This window comes from Mus caroli, unplaced genomic scaffold (assembly GCF_978045245.1).
Source record: "Mus caroli unplaced genomic scaffold, Mus_caroli_1 scaffold_13, whole genome shotgun sequence".
In the NCBI taxonomy this organism is placed as follows: domain Eukaryota; kingdom Metazoa; phylum Chordata; class Mammalia; order Rodentia; family Muridae; genus Mus; species Mus caroli.
In genome coordinates, this window is record NW_028227268.1 from 88,659,492 (window position 1) to 88,684,848 (window position 25,357).

At 44.4% G+C, this 25,357-nt stretch overlaps 1 protein-coding gene across 1 annotated transcript in view; it reads left to right on the forward strand.

The window, feature by feature from the left end:
- Dock2 (dedicator of cytokinesis 2) overlaps window positions 1-25,357 on the forward strand; it is a 444,551-nt gene that overhangs the window by 60,854 nt on the left and 358,340 nt on the right. Inside the window, exons 7-14 of the mRNA XM_021175778.3 lie at window positions 4,108-4,243; window positions 6,178-6,332; window positions 10,615-10,696; window positions 16,299-16,434; window positions 17,810-17,885; window positions 18,659-18,735; window positions 19,286-19,411; window positions 20,461-20,585. Coding sequence (XP_021031437.1) covers window positions 4,108-4,243; window positions 6,178-6,332; window positions 10,615-10,696; window positions 16,299-16,434; window positions 17,810-17,885; window positions 18,659-18,735; window positions 19,286-19,411; window positions 20,461-20,585 — 913 coding nt within the window. The remainder of the gene's footprint in view (window positions 1-4,107; window positions 4,244-6,177; window positions 6,333-10,614; window positions 10,697-16,298; window positions 16,435-17,809; window positions 17,886-18,658; window positions 18,736-19,285; window positions 19,412-20,460; window positions 20,586-25,357) is intronic.

Here is a 25,357-nt window from a genome sequence, read left to right on the forward strand (position 1 = left end):
CCCTAAGCTAAGGGGCTCTGTGCTTCTTGCTTCCCTTGTCTGCTGCTTCTGCTGGAAGTGAGAGGGAGTTGGGATGTTTACTATTGCAATAACACCCTGGGCTCATGGCTCTTGTATAGAAGAGATGGCTTCCTTGCATCCAGGATGCCAATATCTGGACAGAACTTCAAGGACACTGGAGTAGGTGGAACCCCAAGTCTTAGCAATGTCTCAAGAGTCTCTCCATCCTGTTGTTAAGATATCAGACTTCCAGCCGGGCGGTAGTGGCACATGCCTTTAATCCCAGCACTTGGGAGGCAGAGGCAGGCAGATTTCTGAGTTTGAGGCCAGCCTGGTCTACAAAGTGAGTTCCAGGACAGCCAGGGCTACACAGAGAAATCCTGTCTTGAAACAAACAAACAAACAAACAAAACAAACAAACACAAAAAACCCTAAAACAAATATATCAGACTTCCATTGTACATAGGATAGTGTCTTTGGGTACAGAGATATGCAATGTATGGTACAGCCTCATTGAATACCAGAAACAACAATAGGAATTAGTAGGCACAGAGCTTTGATGGAAACCCTGGGTGCTCTCTATATGGCAAGCATACTTTAACTCCTTCCCACATAGTAGCTCAGCTCAGCATTACAATGAGTTTATAAGGTAGATACTATCACCATTTATCCAATGCGGAAACTGAAGCCCAAGGGCTGATTTAGGTGCCTTGACTCCAGAGGCAGCAGAGCCAGAGAGTATAGTTCCAGAGTCCAAGTGCTTAGGAGCTGTGTTCTTCTGCCTCCAAGAGTCTGTATGGCACAGCGAAGGAGGCAGAGAAGCACAGAGACACTTTGGGTAAGAAGCATAGCTATCAAGAGAGGAGAACGGTTGGACAAGGGCTTGAGGAGGTAGAGTAGATGACAACTGCCCTGACTAACAAGGCCAGCAGGAGTTCCTGGATGTTCTGGCTTTCTCTCTGTTGTTGTAATAAAACACTCTGACTGAAAGCAACTCAGAAGGGGAATGGATTTATGTGGCTTACACTTCCAGGGCACAGTCAGTCATTGTGAGAAGCCAAGACTGAAACAGGAGAATCCTAGAGCAATTCTGCTTTCTGGCTCACTCACTCATAGGCTCATGCTTAGCTGGTGTTCTTCCACAACACAGAACCACCTCTTTGGGAATGGTGCTGTCCACAGTGGGCTGCAGCCTCCTGCATCAATTATTAATCAAGACAGCTCCCCACAGGCATGCACATAGGCCAATGATTCTCAACTTTCCTAATGTCGCTACCCTTTAATATAGTTGCTCATGTTGTGGTGCCCCCCCCACCATAAAATTACTTCATTGCTACCTCATAACTGTAAGTTTGCTAGTGTTATGAGTCACAATGTAAATATATGATATATAACCTCTGTGGGGGTTTCCACCCACATTTTGAGAATGGCTGGTATAGGTCAACCTGTTCTAGGCTGTTCCTCAACTGGTGACTCTAGGTTGACAATTAAAGCTGACTAGGAAACTAGGTGGACCGTCAATGGGATTGGATTACTAAATGCCTAGGGGATTAATAATACACTAGTCCGGGTATGTGTGGGAAGGTGTTAACAGGGATCTTGAGGGCTTTGTGTGTTTAAACGACTTGACTAATTCATAGTATGATGGTATTATTGGGAGATAATGAGGACAAGTAGGTCTCTAGGGGATGTGTCCTTAGGAGCCATGTTTTACTCTGGCTCCTGTCTGGATCCTCCTTTCTCTCCTTCATGGCCACCATGCTATGGACTGCTCTGCCCCACCGGCATGTCCCCAGCATGATGGGGTGACACCTTTGAACTGGTGAGCCAAAGCAATTCCTTCCTCTCTTAAAGTTGGTTTCCTAAAGTACTTGGTCACAGCGACCAGAAAGTATGATGAGTGCAAGTGGTTAAGAGAAAGTCGGAGCGACAGTCCAGGAGATGAGTGGGGAGTGAAGATTAGCTAGGAAGAAGCCTGGAGTACCCAGCAGAAAAGCTTGCATTTGTTCGCAGTCTGATAGTGAGCTTAGCAAAATCCAACTCTGTTTTCCTTTATTCTCCATCTTTTAAAAATTTGTGTGGGGTGCGGAGTTTCCTGCCTTACCTCTTCTCGGATCTGTAGTACCACTTTCTTGAACCAAAGAGAGCAAAGGGGCTCCCTCCTGAGGAGAAAACACATCAAAACTTTTCAGTCTTCACAATGAATAGTGTTGGCTCAGCGTAGCAGTATCCACTTGAAAGCCAGCCTCACCTCCTCCCAGGTTCCAAGAGAGAACAGTGGACAAGCTCTTCCATATCCAAGCAATGAGGAATCATCAAATGACTCCTCAAAGTCCCAAGATGGCTGGACCTGAGAGGATGTTTTATTCATTCAGTTCAGAACTGAATCCACTTTGATCAATTTTGAGGGGAAGAGCTAGAGAGATCTTGCGGCTAAATTATGTATCGGCTCTGCTCCATCTTTTCTCCTCAGCATTAACTGAGTGCCTTTATCCCCCCTTGGCATCACTATCTGGGCAGCATGGCCATGCAATAGTATGAGTCATATCTAGCTGGAAGTTAATTTCGTAATGAATGTCGACAAATGGGTGATCCTTGGCTCCCTTCCATTTGTATTTGGATGAGATACGAGACAAGCTTCTAAATTTGCTTCTTAAGAGTGTAGAGCAATCTCCTTCATTTGCCCTTGATGTTCCTTCTAAAGGCTGGTCTTTGTAACGGGGCCCAGTAAGATGACTGTTGACCCTCTCTAAACTTCCAGCTCTCCTCCCCTTCTTTCTAAGCCTGGATGATTGACACTTGAACCAGTATCAAATGCTAGAGGAACTTCAAGTTACAACCTGCCAACCCGCCAACCTGCCAACCTGCCCCCTCCTCTCAGCCCACCCTATACAGACTCCTAAGAGTTTAGAGTAGGGGCTCAAAGTATAGGCAGGGGTGCTGTGGTAGCTTATATCAATATGGTGGTTTTGAAAAATGAACTACCTCCCTCTTCTTAGCCTCTTTTAAATAGGAAGAGTAGTAGAATCTGCTTTGCAGGGTGGTGGTGCTGCTGCTGGTGGTGGTGGGTGTGTGACCAGATGTAAAGTAGTTAATGCTTGTGAGTTTCCTATCAGTGCGTGGTGAGTGCTGTTGCTATCTTTAATAACAAGGAGAATGACAGACGCTGTTGACACAGATCAATACCAAAGAAGTGAAAGCCCGTGGCCTGGAAACCAAGCAGCTGAAGAGCGAGTAGTGGGCAGCAATCAATACATCTCAGATAGTTTTATCCCAACAACCGTTCTCATATATTTATTGAATAATATATGAATACCTCTGTGTGTGGGCGTGTGCAGTGAAACATTAAACACACTCCTTCTTTGACTATTCCTCGTCTTCTGGCCCCAGGCCCTCTGCCTTTCTCTTGGGTAATCCATGTCTGTGGTTTGCTCCTTTTTGGCATCTAGATCTCTGTACATGGCTCTTCTTAACCATGCAAGCAGAAAACACATCTGGCTAGGTTTGTTGTCCCTCATTGTGTGTTTTGAACTATTTCACATAAAATACATGATTTTCCCAAATTTCATCTTGTTCATGAAGGTATTTTTACTAAGCATGCCAAAAACGACATACTATCTTTCTGTATGCATGTTTTCATGCATGTAGCTGCACATGTGTGTGCAGATGGAGACACCTATAGGGAGGCCCAGTAGGATTTGTTCTTCTGGCTCCATTCATTGGTTCTGGTTTGTTTTATGTAGGGTCTCTCACTGGCATGGAACCCACCAAGTTGGCTAGGCTGGCCAGTCAGTGAGCTCTAGAGATTTGCCTGTTACTCGAGCATAGGAATTACAAGCATCTCTCACCATGCCTGCTTTTGTTATGTGGGTTCAGAGACTCTAACTCAGGTCTTCTTGCTTGGAAAGTAAACATTTTCCTGACTGGGCCATCTTTCTTACCAGCCCCAAACAATGCACTTTTAAACTCCACTCCCTCGTTTAACATTACTGATCAGTTTACTTAGCCATTTCTCTTTTAGTAGAGGTTTTAGCTTTTAGTCAGCCGTTTGCTGCAGACGCCATCCTAAAGGCCTCTCCAGCGTCACCTCCAGCTCTTGCCTTACAGAATCCTTGAGCTCGATCTCATTGTCAGAGATGAAGACGGAAACATACTGGATCCTGATAAGACCAGCGTCATCAGCTTGTTCCATGCTCACGAGGAGGCAACTTACAAAATCACAGAGCGCATCAAAGAAGAAATGGTGAGTTTTGTTCGGCAGCCTTTGGCCAAGTGAAGCTGGCATTTAGCACATCATAAACCTAAAATAATAGGCTACTGCACTGTTATTCAAGGGGCCATCTGGCCTACGACTGAGATGATTGGAAACAATGCAAGCTTCATTATTATTACCTAGATCTGTAAGTCATTCAGCATGCATCCAACAGGCAGTTAAATGCCAGACAAATTCCCCCATCTCCTGGATTCTAGAATAAAGAAGAGAAGAAAGGCAGCGAAGATATAAATAAATTAATTAAAAATTAATTGCAGCTGGTGATAAAAAACAATAAAGTAGGCACTGAATTAGGAGATGCTTTAAGAGGCAGAAAAGGTCTTTTGGAGGAGTGAAAGAGTAACACGGAATTCACCAGTACGAGGGGCTCTGGTGGCCAGTGCTCCAGGCAGAGGGAGCAGCAAGTGTGAAGGCCCTGAGGTAAGACCAAGTTCTGAAGAAGTCCAGTGTGAGCAGGGCATGGTGAGTTTGGGAGTGGACTGGTTTGCAGAGACAGGCAGTAGAGTCTATGCAGAGTCTGCTTCTCTAGAGCAGCTCGGGGGAACTGTGGGGAAACACTCAGATGTCAGTTTCAGTAGGATGGCAAGCCAACAAAAGACTTCAAGGAAGACTAAATCTCATTTATAGTGGCCATATGTCATTTTTATTATTTCAAACTTTATTTTTTTTTTAAAAAGTGCAAATAAAAACATCATGCACTGAAATCAATTATTTTTGTATAAGTACAAAAATAGATTTGATAGTGAAAGTGTACTATACTATGAAGCTTCATAGCTTCAGAATGGCTGCTCCAACTGTATAGTTCATTAAGATGTGTAGACTTGGGGTTCTGGTTAATTGCTATGCATCTTTGGAAAGCAATTACATTTTTAGACATATAGTGTTACTGCTCTCATGTAGTAAAAATTGCTGTCTCTAAGTTTCACTTGGGCGGACGTTAGTAATATGTGGTGATGTATATTCCACTCAACAATTAGCATATTGACAGTGCTACCACTGTACCACTTCTTCATGCATCTTCCTTATCCCTAAGCCCCAGCAACCTCTAATTGCATCCTCTTACTAGTTCTGACTCTTTTAGAGCTTCTAAATAGAATATCCATTTTTCTGTCTTGGCAGTTTTGACTTAGCATGTTGCTCTGGGAGTTCTTTTCAATGCTGAGCGAGTATATTGGCGACCTAATGTTGATGTGGCATTGTCTTAGGGTTTCTATTGCTGTGTTAAAGCACCATGACCAAAAGCTACTTGAGGGAGAGAGGATTTATTTCATCCTACAATTCACAGGATACACTCCATCACTGAGGGAAGTCAGGGCTAGAACTCAAGGCAGGAACAGGAGAAACCATCGCACAGTGCTGCACACTGCCTTGCTCCTCATAGCTTCCTCATCCTGCTTTCTTATACATCTTAGGACTGGCTGCCCAGGGGTGCCACTGTTCCCAGTGGTCTGTGCCATCTTCTCTCAGCAATCAAAAAAAAAAAAAATTCTCAGGTGACTTACCGATAGGTCAATCTTATGAAGGCTTTTTCTCAACTGAGGGTCTTTCTTTCCTAATGATTCTAGCTTAGGTCAAGTTGACATGAAACTAGTTTCAAAAACCACAAGCACTTATGAGCAGATTCTCTTTACAGCTCGTGCTTTTTATGATACTAGCTTCATGGGGAATTCCACAATTCCCCATGGGTCAGTGGTGAGATCTCCAAGGATAGGAAGACCAAAGCAAGCAGAGTCAAAGAGAAAAGCCTCAGACTGCAGAAGCTTGTGGTAGATATGTGGATGCTCAAAGATTCAGGCTTACAGCGGGAGGGGCTCCTCAGGACCGAGAGAGCTTTTCTGTTGCTTTATGTGGCATTGGGATAGCATGTTATATCTTCTCGTTTTCTTCCTCCTTCTACCCTTCAGTCAAAAGACCAGCCAGATTATGGGGTTTATTCTCGGATCTCCTCATCCCCCACCCACAGCCTCTACGTCTTTGTGAGAAACTTTGTGTGCCGAATTGGGGAGGATGCTGAGCTCTTCATGTCTCTCTATGACCCCCACAAGCAAACGGTCATCAGGTCAGTGTGTTCGGTGTGGCCTGTGGGAAGTTGGGAGTTGGAAGTTCACAGAGGATTGTTTCTTCCCATCACTCTCTCTGGAGTAATTCCTACCCGAAAAGAAACAATGTCTATGATGGTGTGGGGAGAACCCTTTTGGAGGCTGTGGGAGGCAGATGGAAGTGTTATTTGACGCTAGATTTGTTTTCTCAGTGGATTTATGGTGATGATAATGTGTTTTGGTTACCAAAAATTATGAGAGTCAGACAAACAGCAATTTGTAGACTAAAAATGCCTGTGGTTAAAATGGGAGCTAAGGAATGAATGGTGAAATGTCTCCGATCTCCATAAAAGCCCACATCCTTGTTCTGGTGTTTGACTTTGCTTAACCCTAACTAACTGCTAAACATTCGTACTCCCAAGTCTCCTGTTTGAAAACTGTAAGCACTGGTCTCTCTGGCTGTTATTTTCAGGCTTCAGTGAGAAAAAGTACATGTTAAGATGGGCCTGGCATACCAATAGGCTATCATCACATGTTAATATGGGCCCGGCATACCAATAGGTTACCATCACATGATAATATGGGCTCGGCATATCAATAGGCTATCATCATGGCTCCATTATATTGACTGCTTTTGGGTACAGAGGAAGTGAGGGAACTCCTGAATGCCTCAGCTTAAGAACTGGAAATATCTTTGGGAATCTTGAAAAATATGGACAGCCCCCAGGTCAACTCCCCTCACCCATACTTGTGGCCCAGACAGTCCTTGCCTCAGTGGATCCTCATCTGACTCCATGTGGTGGGGTTTTGGAACACCTAGTCTCCATTTGAGCATTAGAATAGATAGAGTTAGATTATAATCTTTTGGTGTTTGTGATGAAAATGGTGTTTTCCTAGATCACTGCTAAGGTGATTAAATGAAGTCACGGGCAGTGCCTAGTAAATGGTGGTTCACCAGGAGATGGTCATATGTGGTAGGGCTGTTTATCTAGGAGGACTGCATATAGGTCTGTATTCAACTCATTTGATCCTAGCATGATATTTAGGTGGGAAGGTGAAACTAGGAAAGTCAGGAAACTTGCCCTTGCCCAAAGTCATACATGTTTATAAATGACAGAGCTGAAGTTATACCCATGTCCACTTAACTTCAAAGATAACTTATTCCCCATGCAATTTTGCCACTCAGGTATGAGTTATATCACGTGCCTTGTATGATCACCAGCAGAGTTTCAGCACCATTAGTGTGGAAAGCTAGACTTTATTGAACACCTAAGTCCCTGCCACTCACCTGGCTCAGTCTTAGTGGATATGATACTAAAACTAGATACTCTGTCATATCCACTAGATACTAGAAAAATACTAGTTTCTGCTTCTATAGGCCATTTTACCCATGTGCCATAGGCTACTTCCTGTCTCCTAACAATTTTACTGTAGGTACCTGAGGAAAAGGTCTTAACAGCACCATTAGGAACTCAGTGTCCCTTAGACACATGGCAACTTGAGTTTGCATTGGTGAGGGTGCCCCCCTGACTCACTCATTGATGGATGGCCTCAGTCAGCTTTGTGAGGGGAGATGATAGATCACTGAGATGGCTGATGTGCCACCCTGGATGATATACTCGATGGGACATGTCTGAGTGGTGTCTCTGGGAGTGCCAGGGACACAGGGCAGCACTTAGGGAGAGGAGGAGAGAGGAAAAAAGTTCCAGGATCTTGAAAGTACCAAACAGGAGAAAGCAAGAAGAGAGAGGGGCAAGGGGCAGAGAGAGCTGGGATCTTCCCCGTGCAGTATGACTCAGACTAGATGCTCCTTCTCTCACACCGAAATCCTTTCTACTCCTGCCAGTCTAGTCACCTACTATCTCAGTACTAGTCTAACCTACTATCCCAACCAGATGTTAAGGCATCCTCTGTCAGGGTTCAAATGGGAACTGGAGGCAACTTATTTGGAACTGATCTTTTCAGGTCAAGACCATTTGTGGCCAGGTTCCCAGGATCTCCAAAGAGATCTGGCTTGGAAATTAAAAATGCATTTTTTTTTTGGTAGGACAAAGATGCTGCAGCACAGGCAGGAGGCCAGAACTGAGCTTCTGTCCCAAGGTGTCCAAGAGGATGGGGCAATCCTTCCTTTCCCTTACCCGTGTTGATGGTTCAAGCCTTCAGAGTCTATCATCGGCTCTTCTTGGGCAAGGATGGATGGGAGCAGCTCAGCCCTCTAAATTGCTTTTCTTATTTATGATTACATTTCTCTTAGAAGGAAATTGCTGGCGCCTGCTGTTTAGGTGGAATAAGCTGGTCATAAAGGGGACTGTACCATGTGATGAAAAGTGTTGGGCAGAACCCAGGCACTTCAACACGAGCAACCCATAAATAACCAAGGGTGGTCATTTAAAAATGTCGGATTGAGCCTTCTTGCTATCAGTAGCAAGTGTCTCATTGATAGCAAATTTGCTATCCATCCCACTGAAAATTTTAGCCTTAAAAAAATGAAAAAATTGTACATTTAATTTGATTGCATTTTAACTGTAAGTTAATTGAAGGCCAGACTCCATCTGCTCGAGGTTCCATACCCTTCTTTAGTTTTGATCCTCTTTAACCCTTTGTGTGAGTCTGGCTGGGTGGAGCAGGTTTGCTATCTCAGCTATTCTAGAGACTGAGGCACTAGGAATGTGAGTTCAAGGCCACCCTTGGAAACTTAACCAGACCTGTTCCAAAACCACCATCACCAACACTCAGTAGTCGAGCACTCACAGAGCATATACAAGCCCAGGCTTCAATTCTCTGTTTTTCCCAATAAGCAAGTGAAAACAATAAACTGACAGTAAAACTCCAGACAAATAAGAAATACCATTTTGAGTGTAGGGAAGGGGAGAGAGAGATTGAGAAAGAGAGATTCTGAGTAAGGCAGTTCTCGTTCACCTGGTGAATTATTTTATGCTGCCTATTTGGATTGAACTTGGTTATATTGCTATTTTATATTTTATTAATTCAAATTAATGGGCATTTATTTGGCACCAACTGTATGTTTCTGCATGGCATATAACATCTAATGTCTCATGGCATTACATCACATTAGCACTGGACCTCTAAGTCTTCCTGGCCTGGGTGAACTAACTATATACCCAGGTGTATATTGTTGTCAGTAGAGGTCAGATGGCAAATGGTGGTGTTCGAGTCTTGGGGCATCTCTGAGTGACAAGTTGCCACCATTCCCTCAGATAACTCTTCACTGAATTTCCATTACTTGAATTTTTTAGAAGTTTATTTTATTCTATGTGTATGTGTGTGTCTGTTTGTATGCACGCCGTATTTGTGAAGATGCCTACAGAGACCAGAGGAGCTAGGGTCAGGTACTCTAGAACTGGAATTACAAGCCATTGTGATCTAGTCTATGTAGGTGCTGAGAACCAAACCTGGGTCCTTTACAAGAGCTTCAAATGCCCTTAACCCCTGGTCCATCTCTCTAGATCCCTTCCATTAGTTTAAAGATAGAGTAAAATAAAAAATCCCCAAATGGCCTACATCGCCGTTTTCTCTGGGTCTCTTTTTAATTTATCCTCTGACTATTTAACTCTTAATGCTCCTTCTTAGATTCTTTTCATGACCGTTGCATACATCTTTACCTCACCAGTAACCTTTCATGGTCTATCCTCAACTTGATTATGTGTTTTTTTCCTTAGCGAAGATGTCTCTGACTATGTAGACTAGGATAAACTTTCCAATGTGCATTCTTATGGCATCTTGAAAGTTTCATTTACAGGTCACTTGCATTTCACTATTATGAAGTTGTCAAATAGCATTAGAACAGTTTATTCAAACTGTATCAAAAGTAAAAACTATAGGGTCCATCATAGTAAGATATTCTATTAGTAGAAACAGTTGTACTCCCAAAAGATAACTTCAAGAATCCAAATTCAGTGTGAGAAGGAGAGTGGGCTGGAAAGGGAGAAACTCTCAGCATTCTGCAGAGCCTGCTAAAATCCTTTCCTTTCTCATCTCTGACTTTCTCTATAACCTCTACAGAGTATACAGCTGCTCGGCAAAAATATTAGGCAGCTGTGCCAGAATGTTCTTAGCAGTTGGGGAGGAAGGTGTTTGTGGATACACATATGTTCATAATTCTTTCTCCCACTTGATGTCTGTCTCCCAACATAACTTATCTTTCAGAGGGAAGGAATGTATTTTTCACAAACTCTGCCCTGTCTCCAGTAGCCACAAAGGTGCTGAGAACATAGCTAATGCTCATCCGTATCTATGATTGGATGTTCTACCTGTAACAGGCTGCTACTCTTCCTCCCACAGTGAGAACTATCTGGTGCGATGGGGCAGCAAAGGATTCCCAAAGGAAATTGAGATGCTCAATAACCTGAAGGTAGTCTTCACGGTGAGTGTGCACTCTCTGACCACTGTGCTCTATATGCCCAATGATCTGGCCTTGGGAAGCTTGGGAAGGAGGCTGGCTGGACATTGATCATGATGGAGCATGGGCTCTGTGCAGAGCTGTAGTTTAGGCTTTAAATAGGGATTCGTTGCTCATGGAAGCATGGTGTGTCCCGAGGATGATGTTGAGAACATGAATCACATCCTTTGCTCTTCCCATTCTCTCTCTGTTTCTGACTCCTGTATACACAGACAACATAGTACTATGTAAGCAAGTACACTTCTCTGAGCAACAGTGGCTAGTTAACCCTGGGCATAGAAGATACTATTTTATTTTTTAGTTAATTCACAATAAATCTAATTTTCTTTCTTTGGTTCAGGACTTTCTGAAAGCACATCTAAAATATACCAGGAAAAAATTAGCACATTTCTAGAACATTGGTTGCCTTATTCATTTGGACATTTTGAATATAATTAAGCCATAGGTAACTAAAGACCTGGCAGGTCCTTAGGACCGTCCTTCCAAATACCAATACTTAGCAGCATGACTCATATGTTGAAGGCTAAAGTCAATTGTTATTTAGATGAGTTATTTAGGGAATTGAACTTGACCCTTTAGAATCAAATAGGGGATGCAGTGAACAGAATGAGATAGGGTTAGAGTTTCTAGCAGGGAGCTCCTACCTTGTCCTTTCTTCACTAAGGATGCTGGCATTGTCTGCAAGCTCCTCTTGGGAGAAGACTGTGTGGTTTTGTGCCCCATTGCCTGCATTAGAGAGGGAAATTATGGAGGAGGAGCAGGGATGGGTTTTGGCATTGACCAAACTGACGAGTGGAATCCAGAAGTGACTGACATGCTAGATTAACCTACCTTGCTCTACAATGGTTTTGCTGTTACAGCCCATTAAGTGCAGTGTCTTATGTTACATCGTCATTCGATTGAGGTATAGTTGATTTATTTTGTTTGTTATTTCTTGAAAAAAAAATAGGCCAGAGGCATGGAATGGGATCATAGGTCTTAATTGCTTGAACAGAGTTTTCTTGGCATATACAAATGTGCTTCAGTCTTTTTATCTCTTACTAGTTAGAAGGAGGAGCCTATTTATTTGTTTGACAAATAGGAGAGTCCCACAGGGCTTCCTGATTAAACCAAGAGACAGATGTTTCATGAGACAGGGAAGGACAGGGAATCAATCAGAGCTTTGCCGTGCAGAGGACCAATCCATGATGCAAATATGAATGAAAGGCCATGGGTGAGTTTGTGTCACATGGTATTAGTGAGAACTGGAGCCTGGCTTCACGACACGGTGCCACACCTCTATTTTGCAGAACAAGTGAACTTGAGACCTTCAGTTGAGCGGTTGGACAGACTACTGCTCCCCTCTGTTGGGATGATTGACATCTCCATTTTGGAACATGAAAGGTCATGGTGTTCTCATGTTTTGCACGGATTCAAGAGCCACATGGAAGCTCTGTACCTGCTGCTAGGATACAGCAGCGGATAAGCTGATGTGGCCCCTGCTTTTAGGTCTGGTAGTGTGGGACCTGAATAATGATAGACCATTATTAATAATTAGTATAAAATTATTTTTATTAATTTCATTTAAAAACATATACCTTGGATTTAACAAAATTTTAATATTTGGGGAAGCAGAACAATAAAACGTAAAATAAACACCACCTGCTATCAGGTGTGTTACCATGGCTTTCAATTCATACCTCTCTTTCCTGCAGCTTCAGACAGCAGGGAAGGAGGATTTTTTTTAAATTAAAATTAATTAATTAATATAAAATCAATAAACAAAGAATAAGTACACGGTAACAATGTCAGAGAGCAATCCATATAACACAGGTATTTAAAACAGGGTGACATGATATTGCATAACTACAAGCTACTTTCAACTGTGTGTCACAGTGATGCTTGCTGAAGCGGGACATAAGCTATAACTTGGCAGCTGGGGCATTAGTTGGCATCTTTCTGTGCCCTTTGGATGCTTGCTTTCTCTGGTCTCTTCTTCATGGGCAGGACTGTGACTTCCTGGGCCCGTGAAGCTGGCATATGGGTCTGGCTGATTGCTGAGGTCACCTCCATCAGCTTCCTAAGAATTTACCCTCCTTGGCCCACAGTAGGAAAGCGGGATGGACCATGAGGCATCCTGTGCTTTAGCCCAGGAAACTGCAGGGAAGAGGGGTGGGAGGTGAAAGGCCCATAATGCACCTGACTGCTATAGTTCAGCTTTCCCCCAAATGGTAGAACTTTGTAAGAACAAAGTAGAAGTGACTGGGGTTAGGGGCAGGCAGCCAATGGCTGGAGCCTACAATCTCAGTAAGGATTGCTGGTTTACACGTCATCCCAAGAATTCTCGCTGAGCTGTGAAGTGTATTCAGGAAGTTTGCTGTGGTAATAGAATATCCAGGTTTTCTAGGGACTGGGGTGGGCTCCACATGAGAAATAGGGACAATATAGAAACGTGTCTCAAGTGACATGTTTTCTAAGGTGGGGGGGGGGGAGGGGATGCGACCTCAGAGATGACAAGAGAGATGACAAGGGTATCAAGAGTGTTAGTTTGCTAGAGCTGCTGTAGCAAAGCTTCTTGGCAGACATTTATTATCTCAGAGTGCTGGACACTAAGAGCAGTGCGCTGGATGGGTAGGTTTGTCTGAGGACAATTCTTTGGTTTGTAGACAGCACTTTTCTTCCTGCGACTTTTTCATGGTCATGTGTACATGTATTCATTTGAGCTGCATGTGTGCATGCATATGATCATGTGTGAGTGTGTGTGAGAGAGTGTGTGTGTGTGTGTGTATGTGAGAGATGCATGTGTGTGTATGTGTGTGAGAGTATGTGTATGTGTGTATGTGTGTGAGAGAGTTCATGTGTGTGTGTGTGAGTCTGTGTGTGTGTGAGAGAGAGAGAGTGAGACTGTGTGTGTATGTGAGAGAGTGCATGCGTGTGTATGTGTAATAGAGTGTGTGTATGTGAGAAAGAGTGTATGTATGTGTGTTTGTGACAGAGAGGGAGAGTGTGAGAGAGGGTGTGTATGTGTGTATGTGGGAGAGAGTGTATGTGTGTGTGTGTGTGTGTGTGTGTGTGTGTGTGAGAGAGAGAGAGAGAGAGAGAGAGAGAGAGAGAGAGAGAGAAAGAGAATGTGTGTGTGTATGTGTATATGTGACAGAGAGTACATGTGTGTATGTGTGTGTATGTGTGTGTGTGAGAGAGTATGTGTATGTGTGTATGAGAGAGTTTGTGTGTGTGCCTGTGTATGTGTGAGAGAGAGGCAGAGAGAGAGAGAGAGAGAGAGAGAGAGAGAATGTGTATATTTATGGCTTCTTGACTCTTCTGTTTGTGAAAACAGACATTATATTGGATTAGCCCATTCTAATGACCTCACTCTAACCACACTGTATCTCTAAGAGCTAAGCTCAAGTGCAGCCATGCTCTGAGGTGCTTCGGTAAGGGCTTCAGCAGAACAATTCAGTGTTGGTGGAAACCATTCAGGTGTCAAGGCCTCAATGGCTCTGATATTTCTCCCAAATACATCGGTTTACATATTTCAAAAATATAAAAACACCTTAATGAGAGGGGAAAACCAAGAATGGAGTTCATTGTTAATTCCTGAGGACAGAGATCTTGAGCACAGAGAGAAGTTGATTATGCAGAAGAACAAGAGGCAGACATTTGAGGTGGAGGTGTGTTTCAGAAGAAGGATCCAGAGCTTAAAGAGAGTATTGTGTATCTCCAGAGCACTAAAGCAATCTCTGTGGATAAAAATAGAGAGAATAGTGAGGAGTCAGCTGGCGAGGACAGCTGGGTGTATTATGTCTAGTCCCTTTCATGTCAGCTCGGACGGATGAGCACTAACAGGGTAGGAAACAAGAAGCTATTAACGTTGCTGAGGATGAGAAACACAAAAAAGACAAGACAACCCCCCCCCCCAAAAAACCAAAACCAACCAACCAAAATCCCCAAGCCCCCAAGACCCCCAAAATTCAAAACAAATCCAATATGTCATCCTGCCTTCCGAAGATGAGTTCCTAGGCTGCTCCAGACTGGAATGGCTGAAGGAGTCCTGCGGCTCCTCTGGGGCAAGGCAGGGTGAAGAAGACATAGCAGGCATTCTCAGCTTGCCCTTGCATTCTAGCCTTCTCTCTCTCCCTGCCCCTAGGGGTGATTCCAGTGATAGGGGCGACATTCTTTACTCCACCAGCTGGCAAAAGGAGAGCCCTTCGTGATTCGGGGTTTCCAGGAGCAACTGAGGGGATATGTATCTGAATCTGCAGGGAGGCAAGACAGCTGAGAAAAACAGAACTTCTGGCAGTTTTGAGCAGAGTTCCTTCTTTGGCAAGAAAACTTGGATTTTGCTATGAAGGCTTTAAACATGGCCCATGGATGTTATGGAAGACAACCTTATTCCCTGAAGTCAACTGACTGATGAGGTTCACAGCAACATGGAGATTACTGTTTGACCAGTCACACATCGTAGCCTAGCCAAACTGGAACAAGAGATAGAACTGGCCCATGTCCTTGTAGGGAGATCTGGGCCATGCCAAAGTGTTGTCTTATCCCCAGAGACTCTGCCCTCTGCATTTCCTCTTTCTCATTACAGTGAGAGGCAGGGGCTAGCTGCTCTGCCTGGGTACTGACCCTGATGTGAGCTGGTAGCTTGTCCCCTGTGCATATGTTCACAAGAGAATTAACTCAGATAGTAAGCTGCTCTCTGGCATGGGCAGGCCAAGGGTTGCCTGTCTAAGCCAGCGTAATAGCATGTCTTGCTGTTTCTGCCCCAACTCATCCTAGCTGGCAGGGAGCCCCAGGAAGATGGGCATCTAAATATACTGCAGAGGATGACGTGATGCTTGGGGCACGCCTCTGTGATGCTGCTTCAGTTACTAATTTCCATCCCAGAGTTGCCAAGGGCCAAGATTATGATCCCAAGGAAGCTTTCCTATAGGGCAAAAGGAGATGCAAAAATAGCATCATTTTAATAGTACTTGAGCACATTGTCAGGGATCAGATGAGATGATGCAGCAGGGAAACTACAGAGTCCTGCCATTCAGGATCTCAGCTGAGTCTTGCCTTCCTTATCTGTCCAAAGAGGGGTGTGGTGATGTCATTTTCTTTTTTTTTTTTCTTTCTATTTATTAGGTATTTTTTTCTTCATTTACACTTCCAATGCTATCCCAAAAGTCCCCTATACCCTCTCCCCCCACTCCCCTAGCGACCCACTCCCACTTCTTGGCCCTGGCGTTCCCCTGTACTGAGGCATGTAAAGTTTGCAAGACCAATGGGCCTCTCTTTCCACTGATGGCCAACTAGGCCATCTTTTGATACATATGCAGCTAGAGACAGGAGCTCCGGGGGGTACTGGTTAGTTCATATTGTTGTCCCACCTATAGGGTTGCAGACCCCTTTAGCTCCTTGGGTACTTCCTCTAGCTCCTCCATTGGGGGCCCTGTGATCGGTGATGTCATTTTCTACCTTCCCTAAGGTTGATGGTGACATTAAAATGATAATCACAGTCCTTTAAATGACAGTTGCTTTGTTCCTATTTTACATGTTTTTATTAAATGCACAATCATAACTGTTTTCTCTCCTGCCCTTACAGGATCTTGGAAATAAAGACCTCAACAGGGATAAGATTTTCTTGATCTGTCAAATAGTCCGAATTGGGAAGATGGATCTTAAGGACATTAATGTCAAGAAGTGCACCCAGGGGCTGAGGAGACCTTTTGGGGTGGCAGGTGATGACTGATGTTCTGCAGTTTCATTTTATTAGAGCACATGTTTTATATAGCTGAATTTTAAAGATTATTTCTACACCCTCACCCCTGCAAAATCTGGGCCAAGCAGCTCTTCATAACTACATTTGTGACGACTAACCGAAGTCACCGGTGACTAAGTTCAGATTTATGGGAAGCTCGGCAGATAATGTGGTCCTGAGGTCTTGCGCAGAGCACCCAGGAACGCTGTGCCGTCTGAGCAGTTGGCACCTCTGCTCCTTATTGCCTGTGAAGAAGGAAGAACAATACGCTCCAGATCTAATTACGGGGAGCAAATCATTTTGAGAAAAGACAGATCTCCAGAATAGGAAATGCAGTTACACAGAGTGAGTCATGCCATCCTTCTGAGTTCCAGATGAGAGCAGACACTCAGATGAGAGTGGGGGCACTGCAGGGTCCTTATGTGCCGTCCAGAGCCACACAGCTCCACCTTGCCTCTGGTGCTGGCTGTACATGCACCCAGAGCTTCATCATTCCTGCCCTACTTTCCTGGGTTATGTGCTATCTCTCTGGCTATTAGTGGAAGGAACTATTATTTACCTAATATATTTTCTTTTTTAATTAACACACTTTATTTCACTATTTTTCTCAAAAGATGATTTAAAAACCCGTGACATTGCAATTGGATATACCACTTTTTTTCTCATTATTAAAATATAAATTGGGTGAGGGGTGTGTGTGGCTGGAGGAATGGCTCAGTGGTTAAGAGGGCTTGCTGTTCTTCCCGAGGACCAGAGTTCAGTTCATAATCACCTATAGTTCCAGCTCCAGGTCATCAGGTGCTTACAGACCTCTGCACTCATTCTTACACATGTGTGCAATCATACACAGATACCTAATTATGAGTAACTAACTAATAAAGCAAAGCTTTCAAAGCTGATTAAAAAAAAAAACCCAAGTTTTACATCATGAACTCTTTTAAATCCCTGTAGCTCATCCATTTTGTTATCTTGGAATACTTCCTTCTACCATTACAAGTCCCCTGGCTTCCCAGTCATCCCTCGCATACTTGCATACTGCCTATGAATTCAGTTGGCAAGGCTCATGGATTCAACAGTTCTGTGTATGTGCCATGCACATGGTTGTGGAAAGAGGCTCTTTTATTGCATGCTTGGGTCCTGTGGATTTCCTGCCCCGGGGTTTTGTGGGTACCAAAGAGAGTCAGTAAATACAGTTACAAGAACCTTGCTGCTCAACTTCCAACCATTTCCTTTGACTTCTTCTATACCCTAAACCTGCCCCATGTCTCTTCCCTTCCCTCCTGTTTTATAATCCACTCTTCTCATCACCCCTGCCTGGATTAACTAACATCCGTTCACTTCCTCTGTCTTTCTAGTTATGGACATCACTGACATCATCAAGGGCAAGGCAGAGAGCGATGAAGAGAAGCAACATTTTATTCCATTTCACCCGTAAGTCACTCCTGTGTGGCTCCTGGCTGTCCACCCTACTCTTACTGCTGTCCTGGGTGAACTTGTTCCTCATCTTAGTAAGGGGGTAGGTGGGCCTCCAAAGAGGGCACCCTGACATGCTAATGATCCAGAAACTTCTACTGCAGCCAGAGGAAGAGTGCCAGCCTCAGGGGTGAAGTAGTAGACAAGGTTAACATGACCCTGCTTATACTTCAGATGGGTAATTAAGCTGATAATCTTAAAAAAGCTTAAGGCATTAATTACAAGTGTAGCAGGGACCACAGAGTGTGGAGGAGCAGCCTATTGGGAGCCCTTGTGGAAGCCACATATATATTTGTGACATGAGAAGCAGGGGCAACCAAGGAGGTAATTATAATTTTTTTTTTGCTTGAAAATGACCCATGTTGAGAGCAGTGTCAAGACTGAGCACCACAAAGATCTCCAGGTAATGGAGCCAGTGACTCTAGTCAAGGTGAGTGACTAGGTCTTCCGGAGCTACTGAAGTCCTTGTTACCTTCCAGAGAAGACATTCATGTCAGAGCCGTGGCGATCTCTCCTGTCACATGAATGCCTACTACTGCGGCAGTCATTGGTTGCCTCAAATCGCAGAGCCATACTGTTTGTGAAGAGGGTGTTGCTTTCTCTGAGCTGACATGGAAGGCTCACTTTGCACCTAAGTGGTGCTAGATATCTCCCATGTGGAAATCTAGGACACAAGATGGAGATTCCCATCGGGCATCACAGGAACATTTGTGCTCTCTTTTCCTTCCTAGGGTCTCAGCTGAGAACGATTTCCTTCACAGCCTTCTGGGAAAAGTCATAGCTTCCAAGGGAGACAGTGGAGGGCAAGGTATGGAGTCACCATCATACAGAGTCCAAGTATGATAAACTTGCTGCAGCTCAGGAACCTCTGTGACATCAGTAAATGGGTCCAAGTCCTGGACTAAACAGTACAGTGGGAAGCATGTGGTCTGTAGACCACCTGTGGAAGCATGGGATGGGCATTCCCTTCATGAGTGACAGTGAGGAGTTGCTCTCTCCTGTGTGCTGCCCTTTAAGTTACAAGTGATTTCATCCTTACCCAAGTCCTGGGATACATGAGCTGGTATCCTCTTTGCTTTAGGAGACCCGGGTGCAGAGATTGTAATAACTGTCAGAGGCTGACCCAGCTATAAGTGAATGCTGCCCAGAGGCCCTGGGGCTGGCCTGTTGCATCTGTGAATGTATCTGTTATTTCAGTAGTCTCCTATAGGAGAGATGGAGGAGAGGAAATTGGGGAGGGGGAGAAGGAAGAAGAGGAGGAGGAGGAGGAGGAGGAGGAGGAGGAAGAGAGACAGAGAGACAGAGAGAGACAGAGAGACAGAGATACAGAAGCTGAGTGTTCATGTGTTCCCTTCCAGGCCTTTGGGTGACCATGAAGATGCTGGTGGGGGACATCATTCAGATCCGCAAAGACTACCCACACTTGGTGGACAGGACCACTGTGGTAGCCCGCAAGCTGGGCTTCCCAGAGATCATCATGCCAGGTGGGACACAGCTGCAGTGACCTTCCTCAAGGGCAGGGCCATGAGCAGGGCTGAGGAGTCCAGCTGTGTAGTTCATAATTTTGCTAAGTCAATGCCGTTTACTTTATTTCTCTACCTGAACAAAACCACTGCAAACCATGTTTTCACATACAGTAATATAGATCCCCTTTCCGCCAGTCATTCTTTATAGGCACAGCTACTTTAATAAGCATTTTTGGAGCTCTGCGACTTGCTTTGTCAGTCAGAAGCTCATGGGTGCCATCTCTGTTTTACTATCCACACCGAGATCCCATTCTACTTGGGGGCCGAGTGGTGCCACTCTCCAGCTTTTAGAGCACATTTTATAGTCTGAAGGACCCATGCTTACAGTAACATGCCCAAACGCCATACAAGATATTCAGGAGTCCCTGCCAGTCTCTCTGTGCCTCTCCTATTAGCTAACCACGCCTATTAGTGCATTCAAGATATGCTTGAGGCTTTTCATGAGGCAGATTGTGTAATGACACGCCCTCTGACTCATCCTTTTCTCTCCTGTAGCTGAGTGGTGGTGGTCCAGGGTGGGGCCTGTACTGTGATTTAATGATATCTGCTTTACTTGAGATCTCAGTGTCTACTGTTCACTTCCTTCCTGGAGCTCACTCACCCTGTGCTCCTGGCCCTTCACCCTTAGACTCTAGGATTTATGGGAAATCCCTCAACCCTACTTTTGTGCAACAAAAGGCTTATCCGTGGTTGAGGGCCAAGATCATTTTGCTTGGTGCTTTCCTTTACCTTCCCAGAAGGTGTCACTAGAGGATGGAAATGCAATGGTTTTAACAGAGAAAACATGGCCAGTTTTGAGCACCCCACCTGGCTTTCTGCTGCTGATTTTTCCAGCATTCCGACCCTCCCTCGCTACTTACATCTCCATCCCTCCTGTCAGGTTAAAAAATGCCCTTTCTAAACTGCTTGGATTTTCATTTTATTAATGGTCCTTCCTGCTTCTCCCTGTCCCCTCCACCTCTGTGGTTAGTGTCTGACTCTAACTCCGGTCTTCTCTCCATCCTCAGGGGATGTCAGGAACGACATCTACATCACTCTCTTACAAGGTGACTTTGACAAGTACACCAAGACCACACAGCGGAACGTGGAAGTGATTATGTGTGTGTGCACAGAGGATGGCAAAGTGCTACCTGTAAGGGACTCCAGAGTGCTGAGTGACAGGACCCGGGGCTGAGGGACTGATCATAATTATTTGCTCTCTGAAGGATCAGAGTTTTGGGGAAGACATTGAAACACATGATCACTGTAGCTTGCTTAATACCTTGTTCTAGGGTCTAATTAGAACCTATGTTAGTCTTTTTACCTAAGCATTCTTCAATGTATACTTCCCTAATCTGTGTCTGTGTGTATATGTGTGTGTGTGTGTGTGTGTGCGCGTGTGCTTGCGTGCCCACTCTTGTTTATAGGTTATCTTTTTTTGTAGTTAAAATGTTGTTTTCATTGAAGCCCAAGCTAGTTTAATTCAGGCAAAATCCATGGTAAAGATCAATACAGAGCCCTGGGCTGGTGTGGAGGTTCAGAATGTCTTCAAAGCAGACATTCTCAGCACTAAATCCAACTCCGCAGCGCTCAGCCAGAAATCTAGGTGGAAAGTCTTATTCGCAAATTGGTCTCCAGAGGGTTAGCAGCATGCATTCAAAAAGGCAAAGCACATGGTTCTATTTACATAGCATATGTCCTGAGCAATCTTTGTCATGTGTGTTTATATCTATTTGCTTATGTTTCCTTTAAGGTTGTCAGCACTTGTGTCCAGTGTGTGGGAGGGTTTGCTTCTGAATTCTTCCTCTCTGAATATTTAGCTGAAAACGAGATCAGCTCTCAGCAGAAGTTACAGCGTGGGCAAACATTCCTTCTAGGACACCTATAGGGAGTCAGCTAGCAGGGGGAGGGGTGTAGAAGGGGGAGCCACTAATCCTAGCCCTACAACCTGGAGCTCAGGCCTGCCACATTGCCACATTGTATCTATCACCTTCTGTCTAAAAGTGACTAGCACCCTGAAGATAATAGTCCCCATGTCAGGCTGGGTAGTGGCACCGTGTTTGTTATCACCGGAAGTTCACAAAGGGAGAATAGAAGTTCCGGTGGAGTAAAACAGGTCTTAGGTCCTGCAGTTCACAGTGGCAGAGATGGGGTTTGACTCAGCCTCCTCACCACAGTGCCTGTAACCTTAAGAAGATCCTCCAACATATTGCCAGTTTCAAACTGAGGCTGCTGGCAGATTCAACAAAACCCTGGGAAGACGCTATCGGTTTTAAATGTAAAGAAGGTTTTACAACTGTCTTTTCATTCTTAAAACCACTGTGGTTAATTAATTTCTGATGAGCAAAACCCTAGCAAAACCTCTTTTGTTGGATGCTAATACTTTTCTGAAAAATAAAACGAGTGAGACACACTTGGCTCAAAAGAACACACGGGAAGGAAGACAGGAGGCTCTTATCTGAAAGGGAAACTTTCATTTGGGGAATGTATGGATCAGTCATTTTTGTCCAGTTACCTTCCCAGAGATCTTTTAAATCTCAGCCTCATCACTAAGATATTGGTATCACTTGACTTCCACTCGGGCAAAGGACAAATCAGAAGGGACAGTTACCAGGCAAACTGACACCTTGCCTTGTGTCTGATCTCTTCTTCTGTCTGCCACTGCCACTCCTTCAAGTCAGACAAACGTACTGCAGACAAGCATGAGGAGGAAGAATAACCATGTGACATACTGATAATTTTCAGTTTCACACATTAGTGATACTATGGAGGAGTTCAGTTGGCTGACTATTGAAAATTGCTGAGGAAGCCTGTGGGAGGCTTTTCTTTCCCTATCTGCAGACATGACTACTACTGCACATCATGTAGCATGTTCAAATGCCCCTGCACTGTATGGTGGGCTTCTGTAGGAATGGTCCCTCTGAAAATGGCTCAGTAAGCAGTATGTTAACCTTAACCCAGTCTCATTTGGGGTTTCAAGGACCTTACTTAGATTGGGAAATTCAGAGTTCAAATGCCCTGAGTTCAGCATCCTTCCTATTATTCCTGTGATCTTAGATTGGGGTTTTTAGTCTTAAAAACACACAATGTAGTCTCTTCTTACACAAGAGTAGATACAATAAATGTTACACACTCAGTACAGGAGAACAGTAGGCAGAGATGGCTCATCATGGCTAAGAGAAACTTTAGGAGGAATTGAGGGGGTCAAACAGGCATCCTATCCTGAAGCTAGTTACCAGAGATGCTGTCAGGCAAAGCACATAGAGGTAAGAGGCAGTGTGATAATGTGATTAAGACCATGACTTGTAGGACCAGGCAGCCAGGTTCAAAGCCCATCTTATCCTGCATTAGCAAAAGGGCCTTAGCCTTATTCTGTGATCTCTGTGCACTCAAGAGTCTAAAGTCAGTCCTAAATGGGACCAGTGATGGCACCTTACTCCTGAACATATCAGTTGAGTAATCTACATAATAGTTTTCCATTACTTTGGCCATTGTTATTAGAAAGGCATGAGCCCTAGGCTGGATTCCACTTGTAGGTGTTAACTGGCATTTCCCCATCATGTGGCCTTCTCAGTGTAGAATACATTCTCTCTCAGAGTCATTCACATCTGTGGTATGGAATGATATGGCCCAACCCACACATGATTCCTATAAAGTCATCGGGCATGTGTTAGGACCCTGGGTTCACCCAATGAGATCACTTTTCAAGGTCAAGTCTACATTAAAGCCTCCAGGCTTCCTGATGTCCATTCAGATTTTCAACGGAAGTTGTTGACACTAGCTGGAGGCTCTTATCATTAGTTGAGGGCAACGGAAATGGGAAATATGAAGAATAAAAACCTTATAGAGACAAATGCACTGATGTCCTTAAAAAATGGGCTCACTGCTGGTCAGAGTCCTTTCTTTATTTAAAACTATTTAAAATTGTATTCATTGAGATTTTCTTACACGAACACAATGTGGCTTGAATAAATCTACTCCAGTATCTCCCCTCCACCTCCTAGATGCCCCTTTTTATGTCATCCTCCAAACTTCATGTGCACCTTATATTTTTAACCACAGAGTCCGTTTGATGCTGCTGGTATGTGCATGGACGTAGGGCCATCCTTTGGAGCATAGGCAATCTACCTGGCACAGCATCCTTGACATCCTTAGCAAGGGGTGTGCTCTGTCAGTCTTCCCTAGGATGCTCTCCTGTCACTTTCTATATTCATGTTGGTCTCAAGTACAGAGGGTGAGGTGAGGACAGTTTTTACTGTTCTCAGAATAGCAGTGAGACCTTTTTCTCTGGCATTAGGACATAAAGATTCGTGATCAAGATAGTTTTGTGATATCTAGTTGTCTTCTATGAGGCTGTTTCCATCTCACCAGAGAAAGATATATATTTTCAGATTTTTATAGGCTCTATGAGAGTCACCGAGGCTACAGAGTCTGTGATCCCATAAATGTCACCACTGTCCATCTTTCTAGGCTGGGAGGTGTGCCAGCTATGAAAAAAGGGACTAGCTCAAAGGGCTAGTGGGTCTCGGGTATTGTGCCACTCAGAGCCTCAGTTTACCCAGTAATGGAATGGTCATAACAGAAGAGATCATCAGAGGTGGTTGTAAGGTTTGAATTGAGTTGGGTGGTGTGTGGTAAGGACTTAGCAGGATGCTAGGCACAAAGCTCTTTCTCGGGGGTGGAAACCTTTAAAAAGCATGATTCAGTTTATTGCTTATGGAAGATCTGCAAGGCTTCATCCTGTACCAAAGAGCATCTCCTTCATCTCCAGCTCATGGCTATCTGTTCTATAGAAGGGGCATTCAGACAGGTGTCTATGTCCTGTTTTTCTTTTCATTTTTTTGTCAAAATGGATTTTTGTCAGAGGTACCACCATTCTGCACAGAAGTTACTGTCCTATTGTTGTGAAAAGACACTGTGACCAAGGCAACTTACAGAAGAAAGCATTAAATTGTGGGCTTGCTTATGGTTCCAGAGGGTTAGAGTCTATGACCATGATGGTAAGAACATGGTAACAGGCTGACAGGCAGAGAGAGAGAGAGAGAGAGAGAGAGAGAGAGAGAGAGAGAGAGAGAGAGAGAGAGAGAGACTGGGCCTGGCATGGGCTTTTAAAACCTCAGTGCCCACCACCAGTGACACACCTCCTCCAACTAAACCACACCTCCTAATTCTTCTCAAAGAGTTCCACCAACTGCAGACCAAGCATTTAAATATATGAGACTATGGGGGCCATTCCCATTCAAACCCCACAGAAGCCGAGCTCATTTCTTGCCAGTACCTGAGCAAACAGAGGAGCTTTTCAGTGTTAGTGGAAGGTCCTCTTTCCCACAGTGTAATATTCAACAGGGGCCACAGAATATGTGACCCGTTTTGGTGACTCAGTCTGGTCACAGGTCTGTAGTAGCATCCTACAGGACCTGGTGAGAGGTCTGCCCTCATTCACCAGAAAATAGGCATTCAACGGACAGTTTCAGAGGTAGCCATCCAAAACCAATCATCATGTTCCTACAAGTCTGGAGACTTGAAGTTAAAGATGGGGAAAACGTGCCATGGAAACCATACATTGGCCCCTTCTGGGTGACTGCACCTTGGGTAACGTGCTGAGGCCCAAACAGATTTAATGAGCACAAAGAACAGGAGGAGAGCCAGGGATGGGGAAATAATTCCTGAGAATTTGGAGGTGGTCACTTAGCTCTTTTCTCAAGCACTGTGACACGTGTGTGTGTGTGTGTGTGTGTGTGTGTGTGCGCGCGCGCGCGCAAGCGCGCGTGCATGCAGGTGTGTATGTGAGCATATGTGTTTGTGTGTATGCATGTGTGTGTTTGCACAAATATCCTCTACTGATATTCATGTTCTGTGTGCCCTTGACTGAGAATGTTTCCACTCAAAGCCAGCTTAGAATCTCCTTCAAGATGCTCAACTGTC